The following is a 25,342-nucleotide window of genomic DNA, read 5'->3' on the forward strand; positions in this document are numbered from 1 at the left end:
TCTGATTACTGTGTAAGCTTTGAAACCGCTCAGCAGGATTTTAAAATGTAAGGAAAAAGTTTTAGATGTTTTAAAATGGAAGTAGTGAATATTTGTAAACTACAGCCAAACATATAAAACAATATTTCTTTAGTTCTAGCTAGAAAAGTAATTCTATCACCTCACAGTTCAGTTTCAGCTACATTCAGGTCTAGGAATCTCCACATTCTTATGTAATGCCTTAAAGCAGCAATAGACATTAAACAACAAAATTAAAGTTTATAAAAAAATTCTTAAAAATAAAAATTAAAAAAAAACAGATTTGGTTTCTGTATCCTGCATGTTCAGTGTATGTAACCTGACCAGGGTCCCTTACACCTGCTGCTACAGTTTGGGGATTTTTGGCAGTTGCTTCAAGAGAGGTTTTGTTTGTTTAGGAAAAGCAATAATTCGCTATAGTTCAAGTTTGCCTGCAGCACCCCGGCAGCTGCCTCCACACTTACTGCTCAGCAAGTTGTGTCTTTCCAGCTCGAGGCTAAAACGGAATATTTAATGCTCTGGAGGAGACTTCTCGTCTCATCAGTTATGCATAGAGCTTTCTGCCCTGGGTAATTAAAGCTCTTTTGTCCATCATTTTCTACACATCGCTGCCGTTAGTCCCTTTAAGAAAAGTTACCCTGCCAGGTTCTTTGGTTAAAGACATTTCCTCAGCTCTCCCTGCAGGGCCAGGCTGCCTTCCCGCAGCACATGGCCAGGGAGGGATGGTGCCGTGGCAGAGTCCGGCGGCCGTGCCAATCCCTCTCCCGCCAGGGCAGCGGAGCTGTGCATCTTTACCAGAGAGACGAGGGACGCTCGGCTTGCTATTCACAGGCAAAGTAATCCTTGAGCGGGGAAAAGAGGTGCCGGATGACGGGGACGCTCCACGATCTTCCCAGCAGCTTCTGGCGAGCCCCACGGCTGATGTTGGAGACGTCCGTGTAGTGGAGGGGGAAGCCGAAGATCCTGCGGAGCAGAGGCAGGAGAGGGGGAAGGTGAGGTTTGGCTGCTGCCCCGCTCCCCCAGTGCCCACTGACCGCGGCCAGGACGCAGCATCCTTCTGCCCCATCCCCACATCCAGCCCGCGGCTCCCTCGAGCCCCAGCCTGTGTTTTACAGTCTCGCTCGGCAGAAGCTTGTGACTGCTAACAGCCAGCACTCCCCACCAGCTCTCAGATTTTCTTTCCCAGAGCCGCAGCAAGCAAACAGGTATGGCTTTCCACCTGAAGCCCTCAGAGCATTCAGCAAAGGTGATGCAGTCATTCCTGCTCTGCCCACAGCCAGCGGCACGCTCGCCCCAGGGCAGCGGCAGCAGAACAGCACCCACATCTCCTGCAGCCCTGCTCCTGCGGACACACACGGGTAGCCTGACGAATCATCCCACACGTATCTGTGCAAACTTATCTGCTCCATACGACTTAACCCGCGTACGGACAGGGACAAAGTGCCCAGTGCCAGCTGTGAACTCGGGATGCGACCCATCCAGGGGAGTCAAGCCAGGAATGAAGGAGCCCCACGCTGCACCTGCTGGCCCGCAGAAATCTATACGCGGCAAGTATGCGCACACGCCTCCCGCCCCAGACGTGCCTGCGGGCAGAGAATGGCGAGCTGCCCCAGCTCCGGGAGCTCACAGCACCACTGCATTTACAGACGCTGAAGGCAGCCAAAATTAACCACCAGCCACGCTAAAAATTTCTATTACGGCTCTGGAGTCCACTAAGTTGCACTCGTATACACTGTACTGAAGCACCAGAGCCCCTGGGTGAGCCGAAGGACGGGCAACAGACGTTGACATACACCCCAATAGCTGACAGGAGAGCAGCAGCCCTGAGCAGTCACTATCATCTCAGGTTTTGAGTCCTACTGAATCTGAGAGAATCTCTCATAGCCGGGACGCAATACGAGGCTCCTGTCTTACCAAAGCGCCCCGACGTGCAGCCCGTCAGGTGAAACAGTAAATGTGCTGTGCCTTCCTGAAGGACGGTACTGTGTTCATCGCAGCGATGGCCTCTCCCACAGCCACCACAGCTTTCCTACCGACATACCCGTCACCTCCGCAGATTGCCTCAAAGGATGGAGCAGAATTGTCAAATACTGGAGCGTCACTGCTCCAGGCAGTTGTCAGAAGGAGCAGAACCACTGCCGTCCCCGTGCGCTGCAGGAGGGTCCCAGCCCACCGCCACCAGCACACCCAGCAGCCGATGCCCCCGGGAACACACCCCAGCAGAGCTGAGATTTCACAGTTAAAGGGTGAAGCTGGCAGGGATTAAGAACCCGGCATGCTGGCTCCATTTTAAAATTGGATTAGAAAAATAAAAGGAAAAGCAAAACAGAAGAGCCACCAATAATCTCTCAGCCGGGAATCAGCACTAGCACTGAATACTGGGGAGTAAAAAGCAAACACTAAATATCTAAAGACAATAGAAAATTCCTCCTCCCAGCTCTGTGTGTCAAGTCCTCATGCAGCCTCTCTGGCTTGGCCGAGGTCAACTCGTCACTCTCTGGGAAACCACCAAGTTGTCGGAGATCATTTAGCATAAACTCACAGCTCCTGCCTGCTCCGGCACATGCCAGACCAGAGCAGCTCCTCCCAGGGCAGGCGAAGGAGCCCTGTTCCCAGGGCAGCTCCCTTCCTGAGCCACCCAGCAAGGTAATAAGCTTCAGGAGTCTCCTACGGGAAGAGTACTCAGCTCCCCAGCATGGCCAGAGCCCTGAACAATCCTGAGCAGTATCAACATCCTCACTCGTTGGCCGTTCCTAATGGGGCTGGGCAGTGCCAACCCACTTTCCCCAGTGCCCTCAGTAGCGCTTTCAGAGGAGCCCTGTGCCCTGTGCCATCCTGTCTGCCTCTGCTCAGCAAGGCACCTCTGCTAGCACCGCCCCGGGCCACTTCATGGCGATGGCTCTGAGTCACCCGCGCTGGGCGCTTCCCCCTCATTCCGACCAGATGAAAGTTCCAAGTGCCATTTAAATGGCATGACACGACAAAGGCTCAGTAATTGCTATTACACTTTCAAATACCTACATGCCTCTAGCTCAGCTTTAATTACTTTTAACTCTAACAAATACTGGCAATTTAAATATAAACAAGCAAAAATATTTAAAAACGCTCCGTGTTTATTGGCTGAGGCTTTGCCTGTGCGAAAACTCCAGTTTTTGTTGCTAGAAGTAGTTGGTGTGCAGGACTGCTAGCAATTGGGTTTTACTTTACTCCAAGTCCTTCTGTTGTGTTTTGCTGTGAAATTAGGGTGCTACGAGGCATGAAAAAAGTTTGGAGGGGCGCAGTCGTGCTTTGCTGCAGCAGCAGCAGCCGCCTGCCGTAGCGTGGGCTTCCCCACGCTGCCGCACCGGGCTGAGCGGCCCCGGCCAAGGCGGCTGCTCGGGTCTATCTCCGGCAAACCCCTGCACAGCACTGACCGGGGCACGGGGCCGCCATGTAGCACCCCAAATCAGCCTGGGTTTTAAACAAAGGCTGGTACACATGTGCATCCCCAAGCTATACACACCGTGCAGCATCCTGCACAAGCCCTATCACTCCTCCCTCCACAGGCTTCAGGTCTGGGGGCAAGAGGACAGAGGATGCTGCTACACTTTTCCCAGAGTCTCATCTTTGCTCATTAACAAGCGCATTATCATGTGCACATCACCGCAGGGGAACTGCACCGTGCAGGAGCTGCAGCTCCCTGGCTCCCAGGAGCCGGGCTTAGGGCCAAGGAGGAAGAGAACCACCACACAAGCACCACAAAACAAAACAAAACTACAGCAAGAGACTCAAAATGACAGCGAACGACTGATTACCTGTTCATCCCCGGAAGGTTGCCCCAGAAATAGCGTGCTCGGTGGGCAGCAGATATCTTGATAGCATCGATCATAACTGGGTTACACTGCAGACCACGAGAGGGGGAAAAATAAAAGTTAGAGGAGGTGTGGGCTCAGCCCTCTCCTGCACGGGAAACCCCTCTGTACTGCAGGGACTTCAAAGCCTTCAGCAAATGCTCCTAAGGATGTAGCCCCCCCAACAAACCCTTGTCCCATCAGGGCACAGTCCCGTCAGCCACACAGGCTCCCACGACAATGGCCAGCAGCTAACAAAAATCACAGCATGCTTCAGCGCCGATTTCAGTGGGCCAGGATCAGGACCGTCAGCCTCTGATGGGGCTTTTACACATGTGGGTTCCTGCTGACCCACAGCCTGACTTGGCTACCACAGAGTTAAAAATCCTTTCCAGTCCCTGACCTCCCTAGAAACAACAGGCATTGCTCTGAACAGATGCTTTCTGCAAGGCTGGCAAAACCCCTCCCCCAGAGAACCAGTGCTCGGGGTTAACCTGCTGAAAGCCAGAGGGGATCCAAAGCCAAGACTGAAAAGTTAATTCCTGGTGTGTGCATCATCAGGCAGGGTTTTTTCCAGCATCAGGGGGCTTTCCAGCATCAGGGCTATACCAAACCACAGCCAGACCCTCACAGCCTTGACACGCCTTGCACAGCCCAGCGTCTCCTGCTCCAACGCCTTTCCCGAAGCCAGCAGCAATCCCTACCTCCAGAAACCGAGAAATGTCCCTCTTGTCATTGACCCTCATGGCCACCACGTTCTCGAACATCCAGAAGAAGGGGCGCTCCTCTCCCGCCTTGGGACGGGCATAGTTGAGCAGGTGGTAAAATTCAAAGAACAGCCTCCCGGTTCCTTCTACAAGGAAAAAAGCCGGAGCAGCAGGTTGGGACCAGCTGTGGGCACAGGGGGCACGGGTCCAGGCAACCTGACTGCCCTCCCCACTGTGACTGGCATGGAGACAGCCTCTGCTTTGCAGGTGCTACCCCACGGTTTGCAGGTCAGAGAGGAGCCACCACCACCAAAGACTGGGGCTGAACCACTCCACCTGGACTTCAAGGTGACTCCGCACCCCAGGAACACCCCAGGGGTACCCAGCCCTGCAGAGACCAAGCAGCCTTACCATACAGCCCCTTCCTGGCCGGATTGACGAGGGAGAGGTCATTACAGGGGCTTCCACCGATCACCAGGTCAAAGGGACCCCACTCCTCGATCTAGAGCAAATAGACAGACCCAGTTAGGAGACGCCACACAAGTGGGTCTCTCCTCCCCGGCAGGACAGGGGACAAGCCCATCCCAGGGCTGGTAGGGTGAGACCCACGTGGCCGTGGTGCCACGTTCCCCAGCCCTCCTGCAAAAGCGGTGCTCACATTTCTCTTGGTTATGTTCCTGACGTCGTGCACATAGGTGATGTTGCTCTCGTGCTGCATGGTGCCCACAGCAATGGGGTCTTCGCAGATCTCTGAGGCAATGTACTTTTCCACTTGGATGCCCAAGTCCTTCAGCACCAGGTACCCTGCCAAGGGACAGAGGTCTGATGTTGCACTGCTCTCTTTAGTCTCCAAGTCTCCTTCATCAGCACTGAAGTTCGATGTGGCCACTCTTGCATGTCCTAGGTGGGTGAAGTCACACAGGACTTCTGGATGAGCAAACTATTTTTTTGGCCTGTTCCTCCAGGCACGTTTGCTCCCAGAAAGCAGAACTCCAGAGCTGAGTGAACTGAATCGAACCAGTTTGCCCTCAGGCGTTTCTTCACCAGAGGCTGGGCTACCAGCGCTCCCACAGCTCTTGCTTCTCAGTGAAACCAGCCACCTGACATGGCACTCGGTGCAGTACGAACCTCTGTGAGCGAAATTCCTATGCCCTCCATCCATCCCTTCTTCCCTTCATCCCTCCCTCCTTCCCAGCCCTGTCCAGCAGGAAGGGGACCCCCTGCCCTCATCCCCTTCTGATGGGGATACCCCTGCCCTTCATCCATCCCATTCTCCCCACCGAGCTTTCAGAGACAGGTTTGAGGCCATGAAACTCTTCAGCCCTGACATCCACTGCTGTAAGCCACCAGGACGGTGCTCTTCCAGTGCCTCACCTGTTGCTATGCCATCAAATAAAGAGAGCACTCGAATAGGTCTCCTCTTCGCTGGTGGGACCGTTGGGTAGATTTTGGGTGCAGCCTGCAATGAAAGGACAGCAATGAAGCCCCAGCTCTGGGCAGTGCTGCGATGCCCCATGAGGCTAAACCTTGGCTTTACAGGCATCGCCTCCACCTTCAGGGCAGCATCTGCGAGGCCAAAAGCCCAGCACCCTTGGAGAGGGCGGATGAGTGAGACCAAGGCAGAGGGACAACGAGGGACAACGGGGAATTTTGAGCTTTGCCCTCTGCAGCCCTCCCCCCCAAAGCCCAGCGCCCTGGGCTTGTCTGCCCGCAGCCCTTACGTATTCCTGTCCCTTGTCACTGGTGAAGAAGTCCTGCAGGCGAGTGTTCCAGTCCTGCCGGCGCTGCAGCACCCCGTAGCTCCTCTGGGGCTGGCACATGTAGCAGTTCCAGGGCTCCTGCTCTTTTGCCTTGGCCGACGTCCCTCGTCCCACCAGCACCTCCAGACACTCCACACAGAAGCACCTGCCCAAACCACAACACCTCGTGCCTGTCACCCACAGAAACCTCTCTGGGTCACCCCAGCCTCTCCTGGCGTCTCCTTTGCCATGCACCAGAGCCCCACCCCATTTTGTAGGATGCTTTTCCATGCAGTATCCTGGTTTTTAAGACCACTAACACAAATTGGTGACCAGGGTGTGGGTAATGCTCCTGCCATCCTCCCCAGGGCTTATTCAGGTGCAGAGTGGCTCAGTGGGGATGGGTGGGCTATGCTGGGGTGGGCTGTGCTGGGATGTGCTGTGCAGCAGCCAGCTGGGCACCAGCATAGCACCCTGCCCAGGCTCATGCATGACCCCGAGTGGCTCCTCAGGAGCTCTGCTGTGAGCTGAGATGGAGGAGCAGAGACGGGGCCCACCTGCAGCAGCTGGCGTTGCTGCAGAGCAGCAGCTCCTTGCCTTCGCAGCAGACAGTGCAGTAGGACTGGTAGCCGTCTTCGTCGTACATGTAGAAGAGCTCCAGGAATCTATCCTAGCAAAAGGACAGACGGGAGGAGAGGAGGACAGAGGATCAGGTTCTGTGCTCAGAGGGTGAAGAGAGAATGCAGCTCTGCTCCATCCCTGGTGCACGCCGAGAGCGCGGAGATGCACATCCTCGGTGCTTCATGTGGAGAGAACGTGCTGAGGGACAGCCCCGTGGTCATCAGGACCTGGCACAGTCACCCCTCCCGTCCCGACAGCGCTGACTGCAGCGGGGCTGGACTCTGCACCCCAAACTCCAGCCCCCACTCAGCCCCGGCACGGCGGCACTTACCCTGCACGTCTGGCAGAGGCCCCCCTCGAACAGTGGGTGGAAGGTGGCCGGGTTTCTCCTCCCGCAGGACAAACAGCTGTCTGTGTGACAGAGAGAGCTCCGCTCACCCTGGGGCAGGGAGCCCCGCACAGGAGCGCAGACCCCGCACCTCCGCCCCACCGCGGGCTGCAGACGCTGGAGCCGCTCCTCTGAGCCGCATGCCGGTCCAGATGCAGCTCCCCGGGAACAGGCCCTGCGGGGAGGGTCTGCACAGCAGTCTGCTCCCCTCAACGCTAAGGGAGGCCCAGTGATCTGCAGTCACAGCACTTCCCCCCTTTTCTACACGGTGCGGTTAAGAAGGGACCCACGATCTTTGGCCAGTGCTGCCTGCAAGCACCCGCATCAGCCCCACACCTTTTCCCAAGGGACACAGGGCAGTCGATTACCTTCGAGACTCCCACTGTTGTTCGTAACTTCGGAAACCATTTGCTCTTTATAAAATTAAAAAGAAAAAAAAAAGATTTATCATTCCTTATGTTACAAACTTTAAATGCGCTCTACTTACAGATGCCTTATTTCTTGCGTTAAAACTGCTACAACTTTGCAGAGTGCTGCACAGAGAAGGCAGCTCATGGGCACAATAGAAATTTTGGTGCAAAACCCATGTCCTTTTGCTGCTGGAGATATTAGAGCTAGAGCTCCAAGTAGCAACACACAAATCATTTCCAGGCTGAGCAAATAATGGAGCCCAGCTTGTGGCCCCGCATCTTGCAGTTGGGTTTGTGGTGTCTTAAAAGGCTCAAGTGAGCAACACGAGACCACCTATGCTTTTACCTTCAGAAACCACACTCATGGCCCCCCGGGAAGAGCCAAGTCCTTTCCCAGAGAGGTTTCCCAGTGCTTTTCAGGATGCAAAGCCCAGGCCATGCTGCTCCCCAGCTCTGGCTGCCTGTTACCTCGGGTCTGGTCCTCTTCCACTCGCTGCTCCTTGCTGTTGTTGCAAGGGTTGGTCTTCAGCCTCTTGGTGGGGGGGCACTGCTCGAGGGACAGCACCTCCTCCGTCCCATTCCTTAGAGCCCCGTTCTCTGCAAGGGAATGGCGGCTCAGCCTCCGGCCCCGGGAGCTCCCCAAGGCACCGGGGGATATCTCCTCCTGAGCCCTGGCAGGTCCCATCCCAGCCAAAAGCAGAGCCCTTCCTGGCCGCCCGGGCTCCTCACCCGCAGCTCGAGGCTCAGCCAGGTCATTGGCTTCCAGGAGCAATGGCTTTGAGGGTGCTTTACTCTGACCTTTTGCAACGCTGCTGTGGGGGACCCCATGAGGAGCAAGGAGCCCCAGGGCCACCTCGGGACCAGGTCAGCATGGCCGCAGCAGAGGGCGAGCAGGCTCAGACAGGGCTGACCACAACGTCTGGACACCAGCGGCTGCTGCCCATGCCAACCCCATGCCACCACCTCACCTGAGGCTTTGGGCGGTCGCAGTCCCTTGAGGCCCAAGGGTTTGAAGCCGGTGAGCGCCCAGTCAATCATGGGCTTCAGCTGCTCCTCCAGGGACTCCCCAGGGGTGGCTGCAAATGTCTTCCCTGACCGGCTCCGGGCAACCTGCCGAGAGAGGAGGGATGGCGTGGGCCAGGGTGACTGGGGTTGGTCCGTGGCCAGGAAGCAGCCCAGCTGCAGCGTGCATGGCCCACATGCCTGCCAGGTCCCAGGCCCCCTCCCCACCGCACACACGTGCGCAGGGCTCGGCGTCCCCGGCACAGCGGCAGCTGCCGGATTCCCATGCTGGGTGCGCCCTCGGCTGCGCTCCTGAGCCTCCGCTCCCTGCAATGAGCCCGTCTGTCCTCCACCAGCCCCAACCCAGCTGGGAACAGGGACGGCCCAGCCCCAGCCCTCGCCCAGACTCGGCTCCCCGGACAGGCAAAGCGAAGGCAGAAGAGGCGCCAGTGGGTTTGCAGCACCGTAACCCAGAGCGTGATGTGATACCTCCCCTGGATGGGGACCAGAGCCACGGGGTGCTCAGGGCCAGCCCCGATGCAAAGGGCATCCGGCACCAGCCCAGGACACCTCCTGCCAGTGTGACATTGCCACTGCGATGCTGCCGTGTGTCAAGAGCCCCCAGAGGGAGCCTGGCCCCAGGGGTTTCTGGAGCGGAGACCCTGGAACGGCAGCAGTTACTCCTGAATCCCCCGGGATAAGGAGAGTTTGGCCCCATGGTTGCGCTTGGAAAGAGCCCCAGCAGAGAAAGGAGGGTTTTCCTACAGACACCTGTCCACATCGCCCCAGCAGATCGGGGAAATGATTAATTCTGGACTCTGGCAGGAGCTCACTTGCTGATCATTCTCAAGGTGATCCACAGGCATTATCCAGAACCTCCCTCAAATGCAAAGCAGAGCAATGTGTAGGGGCAGAACCGGGAAGCCCCAGCGCCAACAACCTCCCCACACACTACCGGAGCTCTGGAGGTGCCTGGGCTAAGCAGACCCCCAGCTTCCCGGCTGGGGCATCTCCTGCTGCCCTGGCAAAGCGTTTCCTTCGCCGGCTCAGCTGCATCAGCCGCCCTGAGCACTGCCCATCTCTCCCTGCATCCCACGGCCCCCTGCAGAGCGCAGCACCTTATCCACCCAACCCCAGCTCTGCTCCACGGTTACCTCCAGGGCATGGTATATGGCTCGTCGGTAGGAGACCAGCTTATTAAACGTGGAAGAATTGAAATGCTGCCTAAAGGCCATCAGTCCCACCAGCTTGTCTGCAGAAACCTGGGAGAGAGCGACAAAAGCTAACCACTGGGCACGGGCATGCCTCGCATCGGCCGTGTCCCCCACAGACCCGTCTGCCAGCACGGCTCTCACACCGCAGCCGAGGGCGCTGGGCTGCAGCCATGCCGCGCCGCTGGGGCTTTGTCTGGACCATGCAGGCGGGAGAGGAAGCCCAGCGTCAGCTTTGCAGAGGGCGACAAGCGGCAGAGGGAGGAAAGCAGAGAGGCGGCAGCATCGCATTCGTGAGTAGGACGGGAGTTTTGCACCCTCTGCTGGCACCGCACCTCTGCCGGCACAGCCAGCGCAGCACGGGCACCCGGCACAGCAATTCCCTCCCTCTGCCCACAGCCCAGGGGAGGTGCGGGATGGCCGAGGCGTGCTGGGGCTCCGGGAGAGCATCCCTCACCAGGCAGGGAGCGACGGGGGCTGCCCTAGAGACCAGGGCTTGGACGAAACCCCGCAAAGGGGCTGGGCAGACGTCCCTGTCGCTGGATGCTGTTACCAACCTGCGGTGGCCAGTCATTAGTTATAGACAGTAGAGCCACGAGAGCATGCCAGAGCTAAACACCGGGGTCCCTGCCCAGGGAGGCTGCAGGTGAGCGCACACACATGTCAGAGGCAGCCCCAGGAATGGGACAGACAGTAGAAATGTGCAGAGGAGGGGATTTCAGCCTGGGCAAAGCCGGGCGCAGGCAGGGGCAGGCAGAAGGCTTACCTCAGAGAACTTCCCATCTCCGAACCACTGCACCCACCGCATGCCCGAGACAGCCTGGCGCTTGGCCGTGGCTCTGTAGGAGACGACGATTGCAGGCCACCAGGAGAAACCTTTGATCTTTCCCCAGACGAGCTCCCCAATTCCAAATTCCTTTCCATCCTGAAAGCAAAAGAGAGCAACACAGGTGAGTCAAAAGCACAAACTCCCCATTTTATCCAAGCACCCATGTGGGGAACGGCCACGGGATGCCCTGCAGAGCTGCTACGCCACATGTGTCACTCGCTGCAGCATGCGTGGACCTCTGTGCAATCATCTAGAAAAGCTGCACCCCCTCCCTTAAAAAATAAAACTGCAGAACGCATCCCTGGCAGCGCTGGCTCCCAGCCCTGCGCCACGCAGGAGCTCGGCGGGAAGGTCTGCGCGTTGGCAGCCCCACGCCAAGCCCGGCAGCTGGCACGCACAGCGCGGCACGTGCTCCCTCCTGCACAGCCCTCCTGGCACCGGCACCCCGTGCGTGCCCACTCCTGCCTGCCCTCCCGGGGTCTCTGCAAACACCGGGATGCCTTTTCCTGCCCTCACAAACCAGAAGCTCCGGCTATCCCAGAAGGGCTTGCAGCAGCCCTGGTGATGGGAATGGGCAAGGCAGGAAGGCAGCAGCTCTGGGAGTGCAAACGGACTCTTCCTGATGCCCTCGCCCATCGCAGCAATGTTTGTCCGGGAGAACTTGGCTCACTGCACGCTGCTGCCGAGCCACGAGGCACAGCCCAGGCTGAGGGATGCAGGAAGCACGGCAGGGGATGGTACGTGTCCTGCCTGGCTGCAGGGAGGACTTTGCACCGAGGCTGCTCCCTGGGCTCCCCGAGCAGACGACGTTGCTCCTTGGCGCGGGGAAGCCCCCTTCCCGGGGCTCACAGCTCAGCTTTGTCTGGCTGCGCCCCAGGAAGAGGACACCCACCCTCCTCTTGTTCCCCCAGGGGAGAGCAGAAAACAGGGCAGAGCGAAAACAGACAGAAAAAAAAGGAAAAGTTGGGAATTTTGGCAGGATCGTGACAAGGGCCCCCAACAGGCAGCCTGATGGGGACCACGCGGGCACAGTGCTGTGCCCGGAGAGGCATCACCCACAGGAGCAGCCACCCCTGCCTGCAGAGTCCTCCTTCCCAGCTTTGTTCTGCAATTAGGCACCTAATTATGCAGCAAGAGGCGATTGCCCAATTCCTGCAAATCTCAGGCCCTGCCCTGACGCCTGCAGGCACTGAATCACGCTCCTCTGCAGCTCCAGCAGCTTCAGCTTCGTTCCTCTCCAGCATCCCCCGACAGAAACATTTTCTACACATGTAACTGCCTGTCTCAGCGGGGCCGGGCACGGCTGCCAGCCCGGCGTGTGCCGCGCACGCGTCTCTCGGTGGCCCTTGGAGGCTTTTGCAGCCCTACATGCGGCGCAGGCAGGGGCTCGGCGCGGCGGGTCCCCGCACGCCGCCCATCTGCAGCAAGGTGCCCCCGGAGCAGCACCAACCCCACAGCCTGATGGACGGGGACAGCCCGGCACCATCGCACCCTGGACACACAGGGAAAGGCAGGCAGGGAAGAAGAGGCAGGAGAAGCAGCAGTGAGGTTTCCAGAAGGTCCCCCTGCCCACAGGCTTGGGACAAGCCAGGAAGGTTCATCCTCACCCCACACCGTCCCAGGCGCAGGATTCTGGTGCAGGAGCAGAGTTTGGCCCCTCTGTACCTGGTACTCCAGCGCCATCCCCGCTTCTCTGCTCTCCGGCTCCTCGACCCCCAGCTCGGCAGATCCATTCTGCCCCTCCTGGGAGCTGCTGCCGGAGAGCGTGCTGCTGCTCCGGGATGAGTCCCGGGAATCCTCCTCCGTCAGGTCGATGGTGGTCACGGGGATGGACGTGGCCAAGCGCCGCTTGGAGCTCTGCGCAGAGGAGGGAGCAGAGTGTGAGTGCGGCAGGAAGGCTGGGAGAGGGGCAGGGGGGGCAGAGACCTGCCCCATGTCACTCCCAGGCCCTCAGCGGGGGATCGGAGAGGGGGAGTGCCAGGGCGAGGGGCACCGCCACAGCCAGGAACGGAGGGGAGGTCTCAGGACTGGGGCATCTGAGGGAGAACTGCTCTGCTTTTACTTGCAGGACACATAGAAAATGGTGCGCCACTTGCTCTCTTCCCTTTCCCTCTCCCCAGTTGACCCCAGGGTGTTAAAAGCATCCAGTTCATAGCAGGGGCGAGCAACAGCACACACGCACCCACTTCACAGGGGAAACTGAGGCACGGAGAGGCTGCAACATGGCTGAAGCCCCTTGGCCAGGGCACAGCAGAAGTGCAGGTCTCCAGAGCTCCAGGGAAGCCCTGGCCCCAGGCAGACCCTCACCCGCAGGGGAGCTGGCAGGTCCCTGAGAGTCTCCACGCTGTTCGTTTCCTTGATCTTCATCTCGTGCCGGGTCTGCCCTGCCTGGAAGATGAGGCGGACGGGGGGCTTCTGCCTGAGGCTGCTCTCCCAACCGGCGCTGCCCCTGGGCCGCACCTGCAACCGGAACAGAGACGTGCCATGGCGCAGACACCCTCCCCACGCCAGAGGCCATGTGGGGGACAGGGACAGCCCAGTGGCACCGAATCCTGGGGGATCGGGGCAGGGGGAAGGCGAGAGGAGTGCGGATGGCTGCAGGAGACACCTCGGGCTGAGCCGCTTGGTGCGACCGTGCACGTCACAGCATCTCTGCCGGGCTGCAGCCACGCTCAGCAGCTCCCATCGCCGCAGCCCCCAGCACCCTGCACAGGGGGGCAGCGGCCCACCAGCAGCTGCTTACAACAACTTTTGTTTCCAGCTCTCATGTGCATCCTCGACTATACCCTCCTATACACTCCCTCCTCGCAGCTACAGCTGCGGCGGAGCGACCGAGACCAGCAGGAGCCAGCAACCGGGAGGACCGGCCACCGGGAGAGACGTGGGCCCCGGCAGAGCCACCGGCACGGCACGGCACGGCACCCGGCTCACACAGGCGTGGGTGCTCTCACACGTGCGTGGGTGCGCTCCCCCCCACCGCCCGGCCCTGCAGAGGCACCCAGGGCAGCCTTCCCCCTGCGGCCTCAGCACCCGCAGTTTACAATCAGTCTAACCCAGGCGTGTTTCCTGCATCCGGCATAACAGTTTCAAAATGAAATGAGATTTTGCAAGCGAAGAAGAACCCTCGAACCCACCGTAGTGGGAAAGCAGAATTTTTCACCCCAGTTGGATTTATGGCTCTTTCTTTTGGAAGCTGCCTCATCACAGGCAGATCTCCAACCTTGGGGTTTTATTTCAAAGTCAAAACAACAAAGCCAGAAGGCAAAAATGCTTCCAGACCCTGGAGGTTTGTCAACCTAGTCAACAAAAGGAGGGGGGGGGCAAAACTGGGATCCAGCCCCAGAGCAGCTAAAAGCAGGCCACCCTGAGAGTGGGAGACAGATGCTTCGGTCCATCAATACGGCCAAGACTTTTTAAAGAAAATATCAGCATAATAATTATTAGAGTGCTGCACCACGTAGTGGGCATCACTGCATCATGCACCATACCCTCCTGCTGCTGCTGACACAATGTAAACCAGGAATCTAAAAATGAAAACAAATATTATGCTTGTAAATGATTATTGCATCTATCACTGGACTGTTCCCCCAGCAGCGAGCGCAAGAGCCACCCCAGAGGGGAACAGGCGAGGAGGGTCCCGGGCACCAGCCGCCCCGCACAGACAGCCCACAAAGCCCCCCCGGGCAGAAAGGTCTTATTGCAGCCTCAGTGAGCACTTACCTCCTGCGCCCCTGAGAGAGCGAGCGGCCAGGACAGGTCATCCTTGGAGAGGTCTCCCTTGCTCACCCTCTTGTTGTTCTTCAGGGACGGCAGCCCCAGGCCCCCAACATCTGCGCAGGGACAAGGCAGAGCAGCCTCAGGCTCCGTGAGCCGTCCTGGCCGTGGCCCTGCACGCCTCCGCCCGCCGCTGCTCCGAGCAGCAAGGTGTGATTTGAAGAGACCGAAACCTCATCTTGGAGAAACGTGGCCAAGAGCAGAAGACAACCGGTGTCCCCAAGGCTCCCCATTGCAGTACTTACTGCTGACACTGGCAGTCCCAGATCGCCCACCTGCCCCAAAACTGGGAGGGACTCTAATAGCAAGTGTGGGGACCTTCTTGTGGACTTTTCTGTTCCTGAAAGCTCTGAGGCATAAGGAAACCGTACTCCCACTATTCGGGGCTTGTCACTAGTACATTTAAAGCAGAACCTCATGAACCCAAGAGCTGGGATTTGGGGACAATGACCAGAGCATCCCAGGAGCTGTGATGCAGCTGGCAGCAGTCCTTGGGCACGTGGGGACTCCCCATCTCCCTCCTCCCCAGCAGGGTTAAACCTTTAAGAGGCAGAGCCAGCATCCCAGTGTGGGACCCGTTTCCACAGTCACTTCTGTTGCCATGGTCTGGATGTGCCACCAAAAAGCAGAAACCCAGCGGAGTCGCGGAGGAATCCTGGCCACAGCCACGATGTTGCAGCCCCCAGGAAGCCCTTGGGACAGTGGCTGGGAGATCCCTGGCCCCGGGCATCCCTGAGCATCCCTGAGCATCCCCGGCATGGTGCATCCTGGGCACGGAGTGGCAAGACTCACCTGGAGCACTGGGCTTTCCATTCGCCTCCAGAACAAGGGCAGGGGTGTCATTAGCGGAGTCAGTGCAATCCCCGTTGATGAGGATGAGCTCTGCCCTGCAGTCTGCCTCCTCCCGGCTGTGGCTCTTGTCCTTTTTCACGGTTGCCTGTGGAAGCCAGAGTGGAAAGGAAATTTAGCTGTGCAGAAAGCCCAAGGGAAGGTAAAGCGGACAGCGTAAGCTCTGCAAGCCAGCCATAACATTTCATGCCCTTAGCAAAGGGGTAAGGGGACTGGAGAGACGTGTTTGTAGTAGTATTGGGAGCCAACGGGCACCTGGACAAAACCTCCGCACAAATGTGGTGGCCCTGAAGATCCACCACCTCCAGCAAACAGAGGCTCCAGATGCAACCTGCTTGTCCTCAGGGAAGTGCCGGGGCTCTTCTCTGGGGCTGCGCTGGCCCAGCCCTGCCATCCGTACCCCGTGGATCGCTCCCGAGCTCGGTGCTGCCCAGCCCAGGCTGCCCCTGCTGAAGCACTCCCGGCCACGGCTCGAGACCCTGTCTGGAGGGGAACTGCATTTCCCAGTCACCCTGCAGAAACCAGGGGACATCCCACCCACCCCGGGGTACCAGTCTCACTGTGCTCCGGCTGCTCAGCACACCCAGGAAACCCAGCACATCCAGCACGCCCAGCAGCGGGTGGGCTGTTAGAGCAGCAGCGGACACGGCAGACAGCTCGCCACGGGGGGGCAAAGTCCTGGCGCCTGCAGTGAGTTAAAACTCTCCTAAAGGCAGAAAAATCCTCCTGCCCACCCCCATCCTCAGCTCCCAGGCCCCAGGGGGAAGGGGCAGGGCAGGGGGCTGCGCTGGCTGCACTCACCCCACCACCCCCGGCCGCAGGGGCCAGGGGAAGAGTGTCAATGTCCCCCCGCCCCAGCGTCCCCCCAACCCAGCGTCCCCCTGCTCCGGGAGCTGCGGCTGTGCAGCTGAAGCCCAGCCAGGCGTCCCCCCAGGAGAGGTGAGGTACACCTCGCCTGCACCCAGATGCCTCTGCCCTCCCTCGGGTGCCCTCCCTGGATCCTGTTTTTGGAGGTGGAAGCTCCCAGGCTCTCCCAGAGGCACCCGGGACTCCGCTAACAAAGCTGCCTCACTGCTGGGCTATGGATCTGTGCTGCAACTTGCCCCTTTGCCAGCACAGTCATTTCAGGAGAACGTAACTCAGCTCAACGAGTGAAGGAGCAAGCAGGGCTTTACCCACCCTTTCCCTGCTAGAAAGCAAAAGGAAACCCCCCCCCAGCCCAAAAGAGACCCTGGGCTCCAGCCCCGCCACCCCCTCCCCATCGCTCTCGCTCAGCATCGCCTCCAACTGCTTCCCTAACAATTGAGATTTCTGCTTTGAGATAATCTGTCAGCACCTCTGACAAACAAAGACCAGTCGGGGTTTGATATTTCAGATGCCGAGGGCAGCGTCAAAACCCTGGTGACATCCAAACACGAAGGAAAACAGGTGTCCAGAACCCACCTCCGCAGGCAGAGCCCCCGGGTGCACGTCCTGCCTCCCCCCACAGACACATCTCAACAAAGGATGAGGAAGAGCAACGGCACCAGAGGGAGTCTAAAGCTGCGTAAAACCCTACAGCTGTGTGCAGAAATCCCACTGCTGCAAGCACATCTGCTCCCAGACCCGGCGAACAATTCCTGGGAGCTGCCCAGACTCGCTGGGCTGCCCCTGGCCCAGGCGGCCGGTCCCACATGCCGGCCCTGCGCACGCCAGCCCCGGATACTCTCGGATGCAGCAACACATCCCGGTGCCGCACAGCCGGGTCAGCTCTTCTGGGGTCTGTTCCCCCTCCCCAGCCTGCGATCCAGCAGAACAGCAGTGATCATAGCCAGCAGCGATGCTGCCACTAAAGAAACAGCAATTTTCACAAAATAATAGTGCATCTCACAAAAACCAGCGAGTGTCACTTAGGAATCCGTACAGCGCGGTGTGAGAGGATACGCTGCTCTCTCAGCATGAGGGTGACCCAGAGGAGAGGCTGGGGACAGGGAGATGGGCAGCGTGAGGCTGTTAAAATCCAGGGAGGACAGGAGCAGGCACGGCCACCTCCCAGCCCTGCAAAACATCTGCACCCTCAAAACCCTACTGGGACCTTCGGTCCTTTGTCAAGAGTCTGTTTGGGAGCCTCAGACAGGACCCTGAGCCCAGGAGGTTCACACTTGCACCTCAAAAAGGCACGGCCAGCCCACGGCAGGCGATCGGGCGAGCGTGTCCCTGCCAGCCCTGCGCTGGGGAGGTGGAGGGGAGGGTGACACAGCAGCCAAGTCTCCCCGGGGGACACAGCCAAGACTGAGCACACCCGATGTGCCACTCTCAGCTTTGCCGCGTGCTCGGGGAGCTCCGACATCATCTTTGTTCCAGATATAAAGTGGGGGGGGGGGGGGGGGGGGAAGTTATCATTTTGGAAGGAATTGCTCCCTGGCAGAGATGGGAGAGACCCCCATGCCAGGGCTCTGCCGGGCCATGAGACCTGGCTGCAAGCACCAGCGTAAGCACAGGCACTTCGGCTCACCGGGTGCAGGCAGGGCCTGCAGCATACATGCAGGAGCCAGCAGTGCATACGCAGGAGCATACGCAGGAGCATACGCAGAGCTGGCTCCGTGCACTTCTCCAGCTGCACCACCTGAGATCACTCGAGGACATCCCGTCACCATCCTCTGATACACAAGTGGGAAAGGGAACATCACACCACGACTCAAACTGCAAAGCTAGTTATACTCTTGCTATCCCAAAAACTTACACCTAGGCAGCGGGACTGCAATTCCCATCCCTTTTCCTATTGTTGCTGCCTTTTGCACCAGGCAATGCAGGCACATGCTCAAGTCCATCCTGGCTGCTGAAGAGGGCGGTCGGTCCTGTCGCCCCTCCGACCACCGAGGATCTCCTGCAGGAGCCACCGTCCTCACAAGCCTCACTACCTCCTGCTCGGAAGGCTCAGCCCTTTGTCCTCGCCTCCCCTTGCAGAAACACCCACCAACATGTGCACACAGGGCATTACAAAAATAATAAGAAACAGAGCGCTCCCCTCACATGTTCGGTCTCACGGGAGGAGGAGAAAAACAGCACCGCAGTGTTTGCATTGCTTAACGCACTGCAAACATACAGGCATGCACTACAGCCATACGCTTCCTACAAGAACCCACGAAGAATGAAATAATGCAGAATTCTGGCTCCGATGCTCGAAGCTCCCCAAGAGACTGGCGCGAGCGGCAGCCCCGACACTGCCTGGTGCCCAGGACGTGCCCTGCAGGGATACCCCACCGAGACAATGAACCCGCTGACTCCGGATCCCGCCCTAGTTTTGCAATACCAGTTTCTTTAAGGTTTGCCAAACTGGTTAAAGACCACGCCACAACATTAACTGCTTAGAGAGGCTCCCGGGCCCTGCCCGGCCGAGCTCGCCGGCTGCCTCGGAGCAGGCAGAAGCGGCCGCGCTCACCTGCGGAGCATCCCGGCAGGGCCGTACCTCTGCCCCCGGGCCCAGGGCTGCTCCCCCCAAGCCTGGCTGGGGCTGGTCTCAGTTTTCCTTCTTGAGAAAACAGGCTGGCCCTTATCAGGTGCGTTTCCCCAGTAGGTGGAGAGATTGCAGGGGAGACAGCCGGACTTTGCCTCCAGACAGGGGCATGCATATCAAAAGGCTGGAGGGAAGCGTTTTACATGATGGCTGGGATGGCAGCCATCACCCAAGCCCTGTTTGAATAACAAAAAGAAATAAAGGACCCCAATGGCCGGGGCTCGCTCCCTCCAGGCTGGCTCCTGCCGAGGGCTCTGGGCTATCGCGCACACAAATGGCCTTTAACTCTCCCCAAACTGAACATTTCCCTCTAATCCTGGGAAGAAAAGAGTTGCTGGGTTGGCAGTTTAGTAAGAAAGGGAGCCCATTTTGGCAGATATGCTCATTAAGAAGGGCAGGCTCTCCCCTCCCCTGCCCGTTTCCTGTGCCTGGCCCCTCTCCGGCTCTCGCCGCGCTCCCGCGCTCCGGCACTTCCCTCCATTTTCCCCCTGTTTCCTCTCCTGCCCCCCCCTGCCCCGCTCCGCTCCCCCTCCGGACCGCAGCAGCCCTTTGCGGCCACCCCCAGGCTCCAGCACATCGCCCGCTGCCTTTCAGCAAAGCTCCGTGTAAAGAAATGAAACAAAAAACAAACCGGCCCCTCCTCTCCCAGTGAAGACCAGGCCTGAGAAGTCTCCTGGGCAGCCACCATCACAGCCAGCCGCTGCTCCAGCCGCTCTAGGCTCTTTACCATGCTCATCTCGGTCACGTCCCGCTGAGATGAGCCACTCTGGCTCTCCCGGGCCCCCTGCCCAGGGACGTGCCCGGCGTGGAGTAGACACCCCGTGCTGGTGCTGCCTGCGGGCAGGGCTGGGGGCAGCGGGGGCTCTGCCGTCTCGCAGGTGGGTCTTGCTCAGCTGTGGCAGGTCCTCCGTCCGGAGCGGTTACTGCTTCATTTTTCCCCTGCAAAAGAGGACATAAAGCGATGACAATGACACCTCACTGTCCCCATCTCTTCCCACCTGGTCCTGTACAGTGGGGGCTTGAGCCTACAGCCCTCCCCAGAGCTGAGGGCTGGGACACCTTGGCTCATTCCCCCTCGCAACTTAAAAAATTAGGAGACCGGAGGCAGGGGGAGAAAAGGAAAGTCCTGCTGAAGGGGCAGCAGGTTTCAGCCCCCTCGCTCCTTCTTCAGCCCCCTTTCCGAGGGAGTTCAGGGCAACATCAGCGAGAGCCCCAGGACCAGTGTTCGCCCCACGAGTCCACCCGCTGCTCCTCTCTCCCGGACTCCTGGTACTTGTGCCCCACGGTGGGACCACCCTGGAGTTTACTTCTCTTTCTCCGACGCTTTCCCTCCCCTGCCTCTCCCGCCACCGGAGTTTTTCCCCGGGCTCGGGAGGAGGAGGATGCCGGCAGAGCTTCCCTCGGGACTCCCGGGGTCGGGAGGAGGAGGATGCCGCCAGAGCTCCCCCCGGGATGCCCCTGGCTCGGGAGGAGGAGGATGCCGGCGGAGCTCTCCCCGGGACCCCCCCGGGTCGGTACCTGCCGCCTGGGCCGGCGCCTGGCAGCTGAGCGTGCCCCGGCTCCGGCCGCCCCCTCCCCTCCGTCCCCAGCCCCGGGGAAACTTCACGCCCGAGGCTCCGGCCGGGAGCTGTTTTCCTGCGAAAAGAGAAAAAACAAGATGCGCTGACACATCCCTGACCCAAGAACCGAAAACAAAGGTGTTCAGCCCCGGCAGCGCTACCCGCCGCATCCCGGGCTCCCGGAAGCCCTCCCCGTGCCCCCCTGCCTGGGGGCGGCGCTGCCCGGGGCCCGCCGAGCCACGGGCAGGGTAACCCCAGCCCTTCCCGAACCCTCCCCGCCCCGAAGCCATCCCTTGCCGTTTCACCGACGGCAACCCGAGGACCCCGAGGCTTTGCCGCGTTCCCGCCGCGGCCCCGGGCTGTGCCCCTGCCCCTGCCCCGTTTCCCCTGCCCGTCCCGGCATCGCCGGGGGTCCCCGCCACCCGGCCCGACCCCGCCGTGACAGCCCCGAGACGCGCCCCCGGGATACGCGGCCACGGCGCCTCCGCGGGAAATTCCGAAAGTTGCGACGGGAGCCGGAGGGGCGGGCGGGACCGGCGGGAGCCTTGCCTGGGGCTGCGGGCGCACCGAGCCCCCCCCGAGCCCTCCCGGGGGCCGAGCACCGGCAACAAGTGGCGGCGGGGCCCGCCGCCCCCTCCTCCCGCCGCCCCGAGCCCCCGGGGCGGAGCAGCGCGAGTCCCCAGGAACCGGGAGCGGGGCCGCCCGATCGGCCGGGCCCGGGGCGCTCCCCGCAACACCCTCCGGTGCGCCCGGTGCCGCGTCTCCGCCCGCCCCATTGTCCCCCCGCCGCCTCCGCTCACAACAAAGCCGCCCACGAGGATGCGCCGCGGCTCCGGCCCGGGCGGCCCCGGTGTCCCCGATGTGTCTGTCCCCGGTCCCGCGCTCACCTGCGCCGCGGCGGGACGCGCCGTCCAGCGGGGCCGCGCCGCCGCTCGCCGCCGCCTCCCGCGCCCCGGCCGGCCCCCGACAGCCCCGCGCTCCGGTTACATGGCGCTTTAACCCTGCCCGTGCTGGGCAGCCCCTCCTCCTCCGCCGCCGCCCCACGCCCGCCGCGCCGCACGGCGGGGGAGGGGAGGGGAGCAAGGGGGCCCGCACCCGCCCGCCCCCGCGGGTCCCCCGGGCCCGCAGCCCCCCGGGCCCCGCATTCCCCCGGGGTTCACATCGCCCCGGAGCTCCACATCCCGCCCCCCTCCCCGCGGCTCCGCACTCCCAGTGCCCCTGTATCCCCCCACAGCTCCGCATTCCCCCAGTGCCCCGCACCCCCGCGGCCCGACACACACACACACACACACACACACACACACACACACGCACACGGGCCTCCACATCCTCCAAACGCGGCTCCGCACTCCCGGCGCCCCAGTAGCCGCCTACTGCTGTGCATCGCCCGGGACTCCACATCACCCAGTGCCCTGTATTTCCCCCCCAACGATGCCCCGCATCCCATCCCCGAGGCTCAGCATCCCTCTCCCAGGGCTCCACAGCCCCCCCGATGTCTTGCACCCTCCCATGGCTCTCCATCCCCTGGTACCTGCCGGCACCCCGGTGTCACCCACAGTGCTCGGCATCACTCAGGCCTCAGCATCCCTCCGGGACTCGGCCCTCGGAGCCCTCCCCGTAGCTCAGCCCCCGCGGCAAAGGACCCCCCCCTCCCCGGGGGGAGAAGGGGCACCCCGATGATGCCGGGCAGAGCCCTCACCCTGCCGAACCACCCCTCTGCCCACCGGGTTTCCATCAGCACCGTGCCCCTCGCAGCGTGGCACAGCCTCACAAGTTTTACAGTCAGTTTTTGTTTGTTTGTTCTTTCCCTTTGCCGTACAGAGGCGAGACACTTGCGAGGGCTGTGCTGGGGACGAGGAAAACAGTCTGCGCCTCTCCTGCCCAAGACAAAGCATCCAGAGTCCACGTGGGGTATAATCTTCTCGGCTCACTTGCTATTACTTCTAGATCCAGCAGAAAACTGTATAACAGTAAGAAGATGGAATATGATTATCCCTGGTGTGATAGAAACAAGTTTTCAAAGCCAGGAGGAAAAAATGAGTTAGCCAAAGCATCCGAACCCTGTGGGAAGTACCTGGACCAGCCCAAGGCCTGTGCTGCAGGTTTCCCCAGACCACCCCTCCATCCATGCAAAACACAAGCATGAAAAATGTGGCTGCACATGTGAAAAAAGCCCTGCAAGTGAAAAAGAGGAGCTGTGAAATCTGGTCTGGATAAGCCTTCGGGAACACTGGATATTACAGTTCAAACAAACACACGCTGCATAAACCTAAAGCTAATTTGCAACTCTGCCGAGTAGATTAAAACCCAGCAAACAGATTTTACTCCTGGTTGGTTTTCGAAATTTGAGAAAGCAGAATGCTTTTGCGGGTTGTGTTCATGAGTTTCTAGGGCACTGTTAGGGTGGAATTAGCCCTTGCTTCAAGCATCCACGGGCTCCTCTCCCTTTCTACGGAAACCTTCCTGCCTCTGTTGGCCTCGCTGACCTGCCATCAATCTCCCGCCCGGCTGAAACGCCCTCTTTCTCTCTCTTCCCCTCAGTTATCATTTAATTCAGGAGAGCACGTCTGTGCATACTGTTCGTGAAAAAGGCCTGGTACCAAACAAAGCAGCTCTGGGCAGATTATGTGCCAAACCCTGACCCTTTTCCCTGTCTCCGCTACACGCAACTACAGAGAGATGCTGTGAGTTTATTTCTTAACAGTCAAGAAAATTTGTATGCCATCTCACGGGGAAAAAAGATACCTCTAAAGAGGATTTTATGTTTAGGCTCCTGCCAGACATTTCTGGTACCCTGCACCAGGCTCTCAGCCGTCCCTGCTGAACAAGGGCTTGCAGCTGGCAGCCTCTGCCAGGCAGGTACCAGAGCATCCCCACCACTGCTCCCCGTCAGCCCTGAGGCTCTCCAGCATGGACATGTGGTGGGACATGGCCCGGGGGGCAAAGCTCCTCCGCTCCATCACTGGAGGCTGCAAGAAGCCGGGAAGCATGTCCAGGGCTTACAGGAGCAGGGAGCAGCGGCTGGGGAGAGGTGTGGGGGGGGAATCCCTCCCCACCCCTTGAGCGCAGGCTGCACATCCTCTGCACACCGTGCCACAGACATGTCCCTCCCCGTGACAGAGTGACTCCCATCAGTAGCACAGCCGGACTACCCAACGCTTCTGCAAAAAATCATTCCAGCAAGAAGAGCCATTTTCACATCTGGCTGGCCTCCCTTGGCCAGCGTGTCAAATCCATGGAGCCGGTGACCCACCAGCCGAAAGAGCCGCCCTCTGTCACCATCACAACAGAGTTGAGACTGGCAACATCCATTCACATCAGAAGTGACTCCTCATCCTCATCTTCCACTCTGAATTCTTCCCAGTGACCGCACCAGCCCTTCCACACATAACTCATCTCTCCCATCTCTGAATCCTCCTTCTCACCAAAGGCTGCTCAGCCATTGCCTTCTCTGCAGTGTCCCTGGGTTATGGCACCAGGCCCAGATCCTCTCTGTCCATCTTAGTCTCCCATTTCAAATCTCTTCCTAAAATTCTCCTTCGCCACCCTGGTCAGGAAAACCAATGCCATTCCCTGCCCGGAGCTCTCCTCTGGCTCCGATCACCTGCTGTCCCTTGCTTTGCACCCAAGTGTTTGAGTCAGGACCTGCTCCGTGTTTCATAAGTGATGTGCCTAGAGAACCCACACAAATAAAGCAACTGAGCAAATGTGTCATTATCTACAGCCGTCAGCAGTGCACCCTTGTCATCTCCGGATCGGTGGGTCCCAGATTCCCGGTCCCCAGTGACAGCTATGTGCTTGTTTAGTCTTCTAGCAGGTAGGGAGAAGCACCAGCACCATTAAATCACCTCGGACATTTGCAAGCTCTTCCAGCGACCCTGGGGCAGGGAGCAGGAGGAACTTTTCCGTTCGCTGAAGCCGGCAGTGACGGTCCTGCTGAGTTCAGGCTTTGGAGTCTCCCGTGTAGGTGTACGCACAGCACAGCGGCTCTTTCCCAGCCCGCAGTAACAATCGTTTTCACTGCCTGGCATTCTTCATTGCAAGACCCCATCGGAGCATGTCCCATGGGATGTGTCCTCTTCCACAAGCGGCTCTGTGGCCCTCACCCTCACCCCAGCCCAATGCTGTCCGCTCACCTCTCCACCAGCTCCACCAGCTCCGCTCCATCACAGCTCCCAGCAACAGGGCGCTCCTCACCACCACTCCATGGAGAAGCTTTCCTGCCACCAGCATCTCTCCTGAGCCCTGGAGCGAGATGTGGTACCCAGCAGCGCAGTGGCAGGGCTCTCTGGCTACTGAGATGACAGCGAGGTCTGTCCTCGCTGTGGGAAAGCCTCATCCTGCTGCCACATGTGGGAATAGAGCCTCCAGCCTCCCCTACAGCCGGGCTGGCTTTTCCCATCTGGGGGGAATTGCTGTTTACACAGACATAGGAAGTGTTATCCCTCCTACGTGAAGTTTCTAGCCCTTCCTGTGGGTTGGCCAGGACCACATGATACAAACCTCTAATAAAAATAAGGTTAAAAATAAGTGTCATCCGTGTAACCAGAACATCTAGAAAGTCTGCAGCTACCGGCGCGTAAACTTCAAACGCAAAGGCACACAAAGAAAAATCTTCAATGCCTCTCTAACAAAGCTGGCCACAAAATCCTCTTTTTCCTAGAAAACAGGATACGCCTGCTACAGCCTAATCTGAAGTGACGAGGCCTCCCCAGACCGCCCTCCTGAGCATATATACTTTTATCGCAGAAACACTGCTCCCCGGGGGCAGCTGCCCGCAGAGGCCCCTCCTCTCCAGGTCCAGAGCTGCTCCTTCCCTGGCGGGTAAGGGATGATCATCCCCGCTCACGGGCAGGGGAGGCGGCAGAGGAAGGGTTTTGCCTGCGGTTACAGGGCAGGAGCGTACCAG

The 25,342-nt window shown here is 59.4% G+C and overlaps 1 protein-coding gene across 1 annotated transcript; it reads right to left on the reverse strand.

Moving 5' to 3' along the window:
* Positions 1-839: 839 nt before the first annotated feature.
* On the reverse strand, positions 840-19,610 carry DNMT3B (DNA methyltransferase 3 beta; the record flags this gene model as incomplete). Its single annotated transcript, XM_082491063.1, is given in 20 exon segments — positions 840-981; positions 3,813-3,898; positions 4,553-4,707; positions 4,710-4,771; positions 4,972-5,057; positions 5,214-5,359; positions 5,930-6,014; positions 6,277-6,460; positions 6,852-6,964; positions 7,247-7,326; positions 7,672-7,716; positions 8,182-8,310; positions 8,682-8,823; positions 9,870-9,977; positions 10,693-10,851; positions 12,421-12,612; positions 13,063-13,215; positions 14,476-14,585; positions 15,322-15,466; positions 19,506-19,610. Coding segments are annotated over 20 exon segments (2,427 nt in total).
* Between the last annotated feature and the right edge of the window lie 5,732 nt (positions 19,611-25,342).

Source organism: Vanellus vanellus (genome assembly GCF_965231255.1).
Source record: "Vanellus vanellus genome assembly, chromosome: 15".
NCBI classification, from domain to species: Eukaryota; Metazoa; Chordata; class Aves; order Charadriiformes; family Charadriidae; genus Vanellus; species Vanellus vanellus.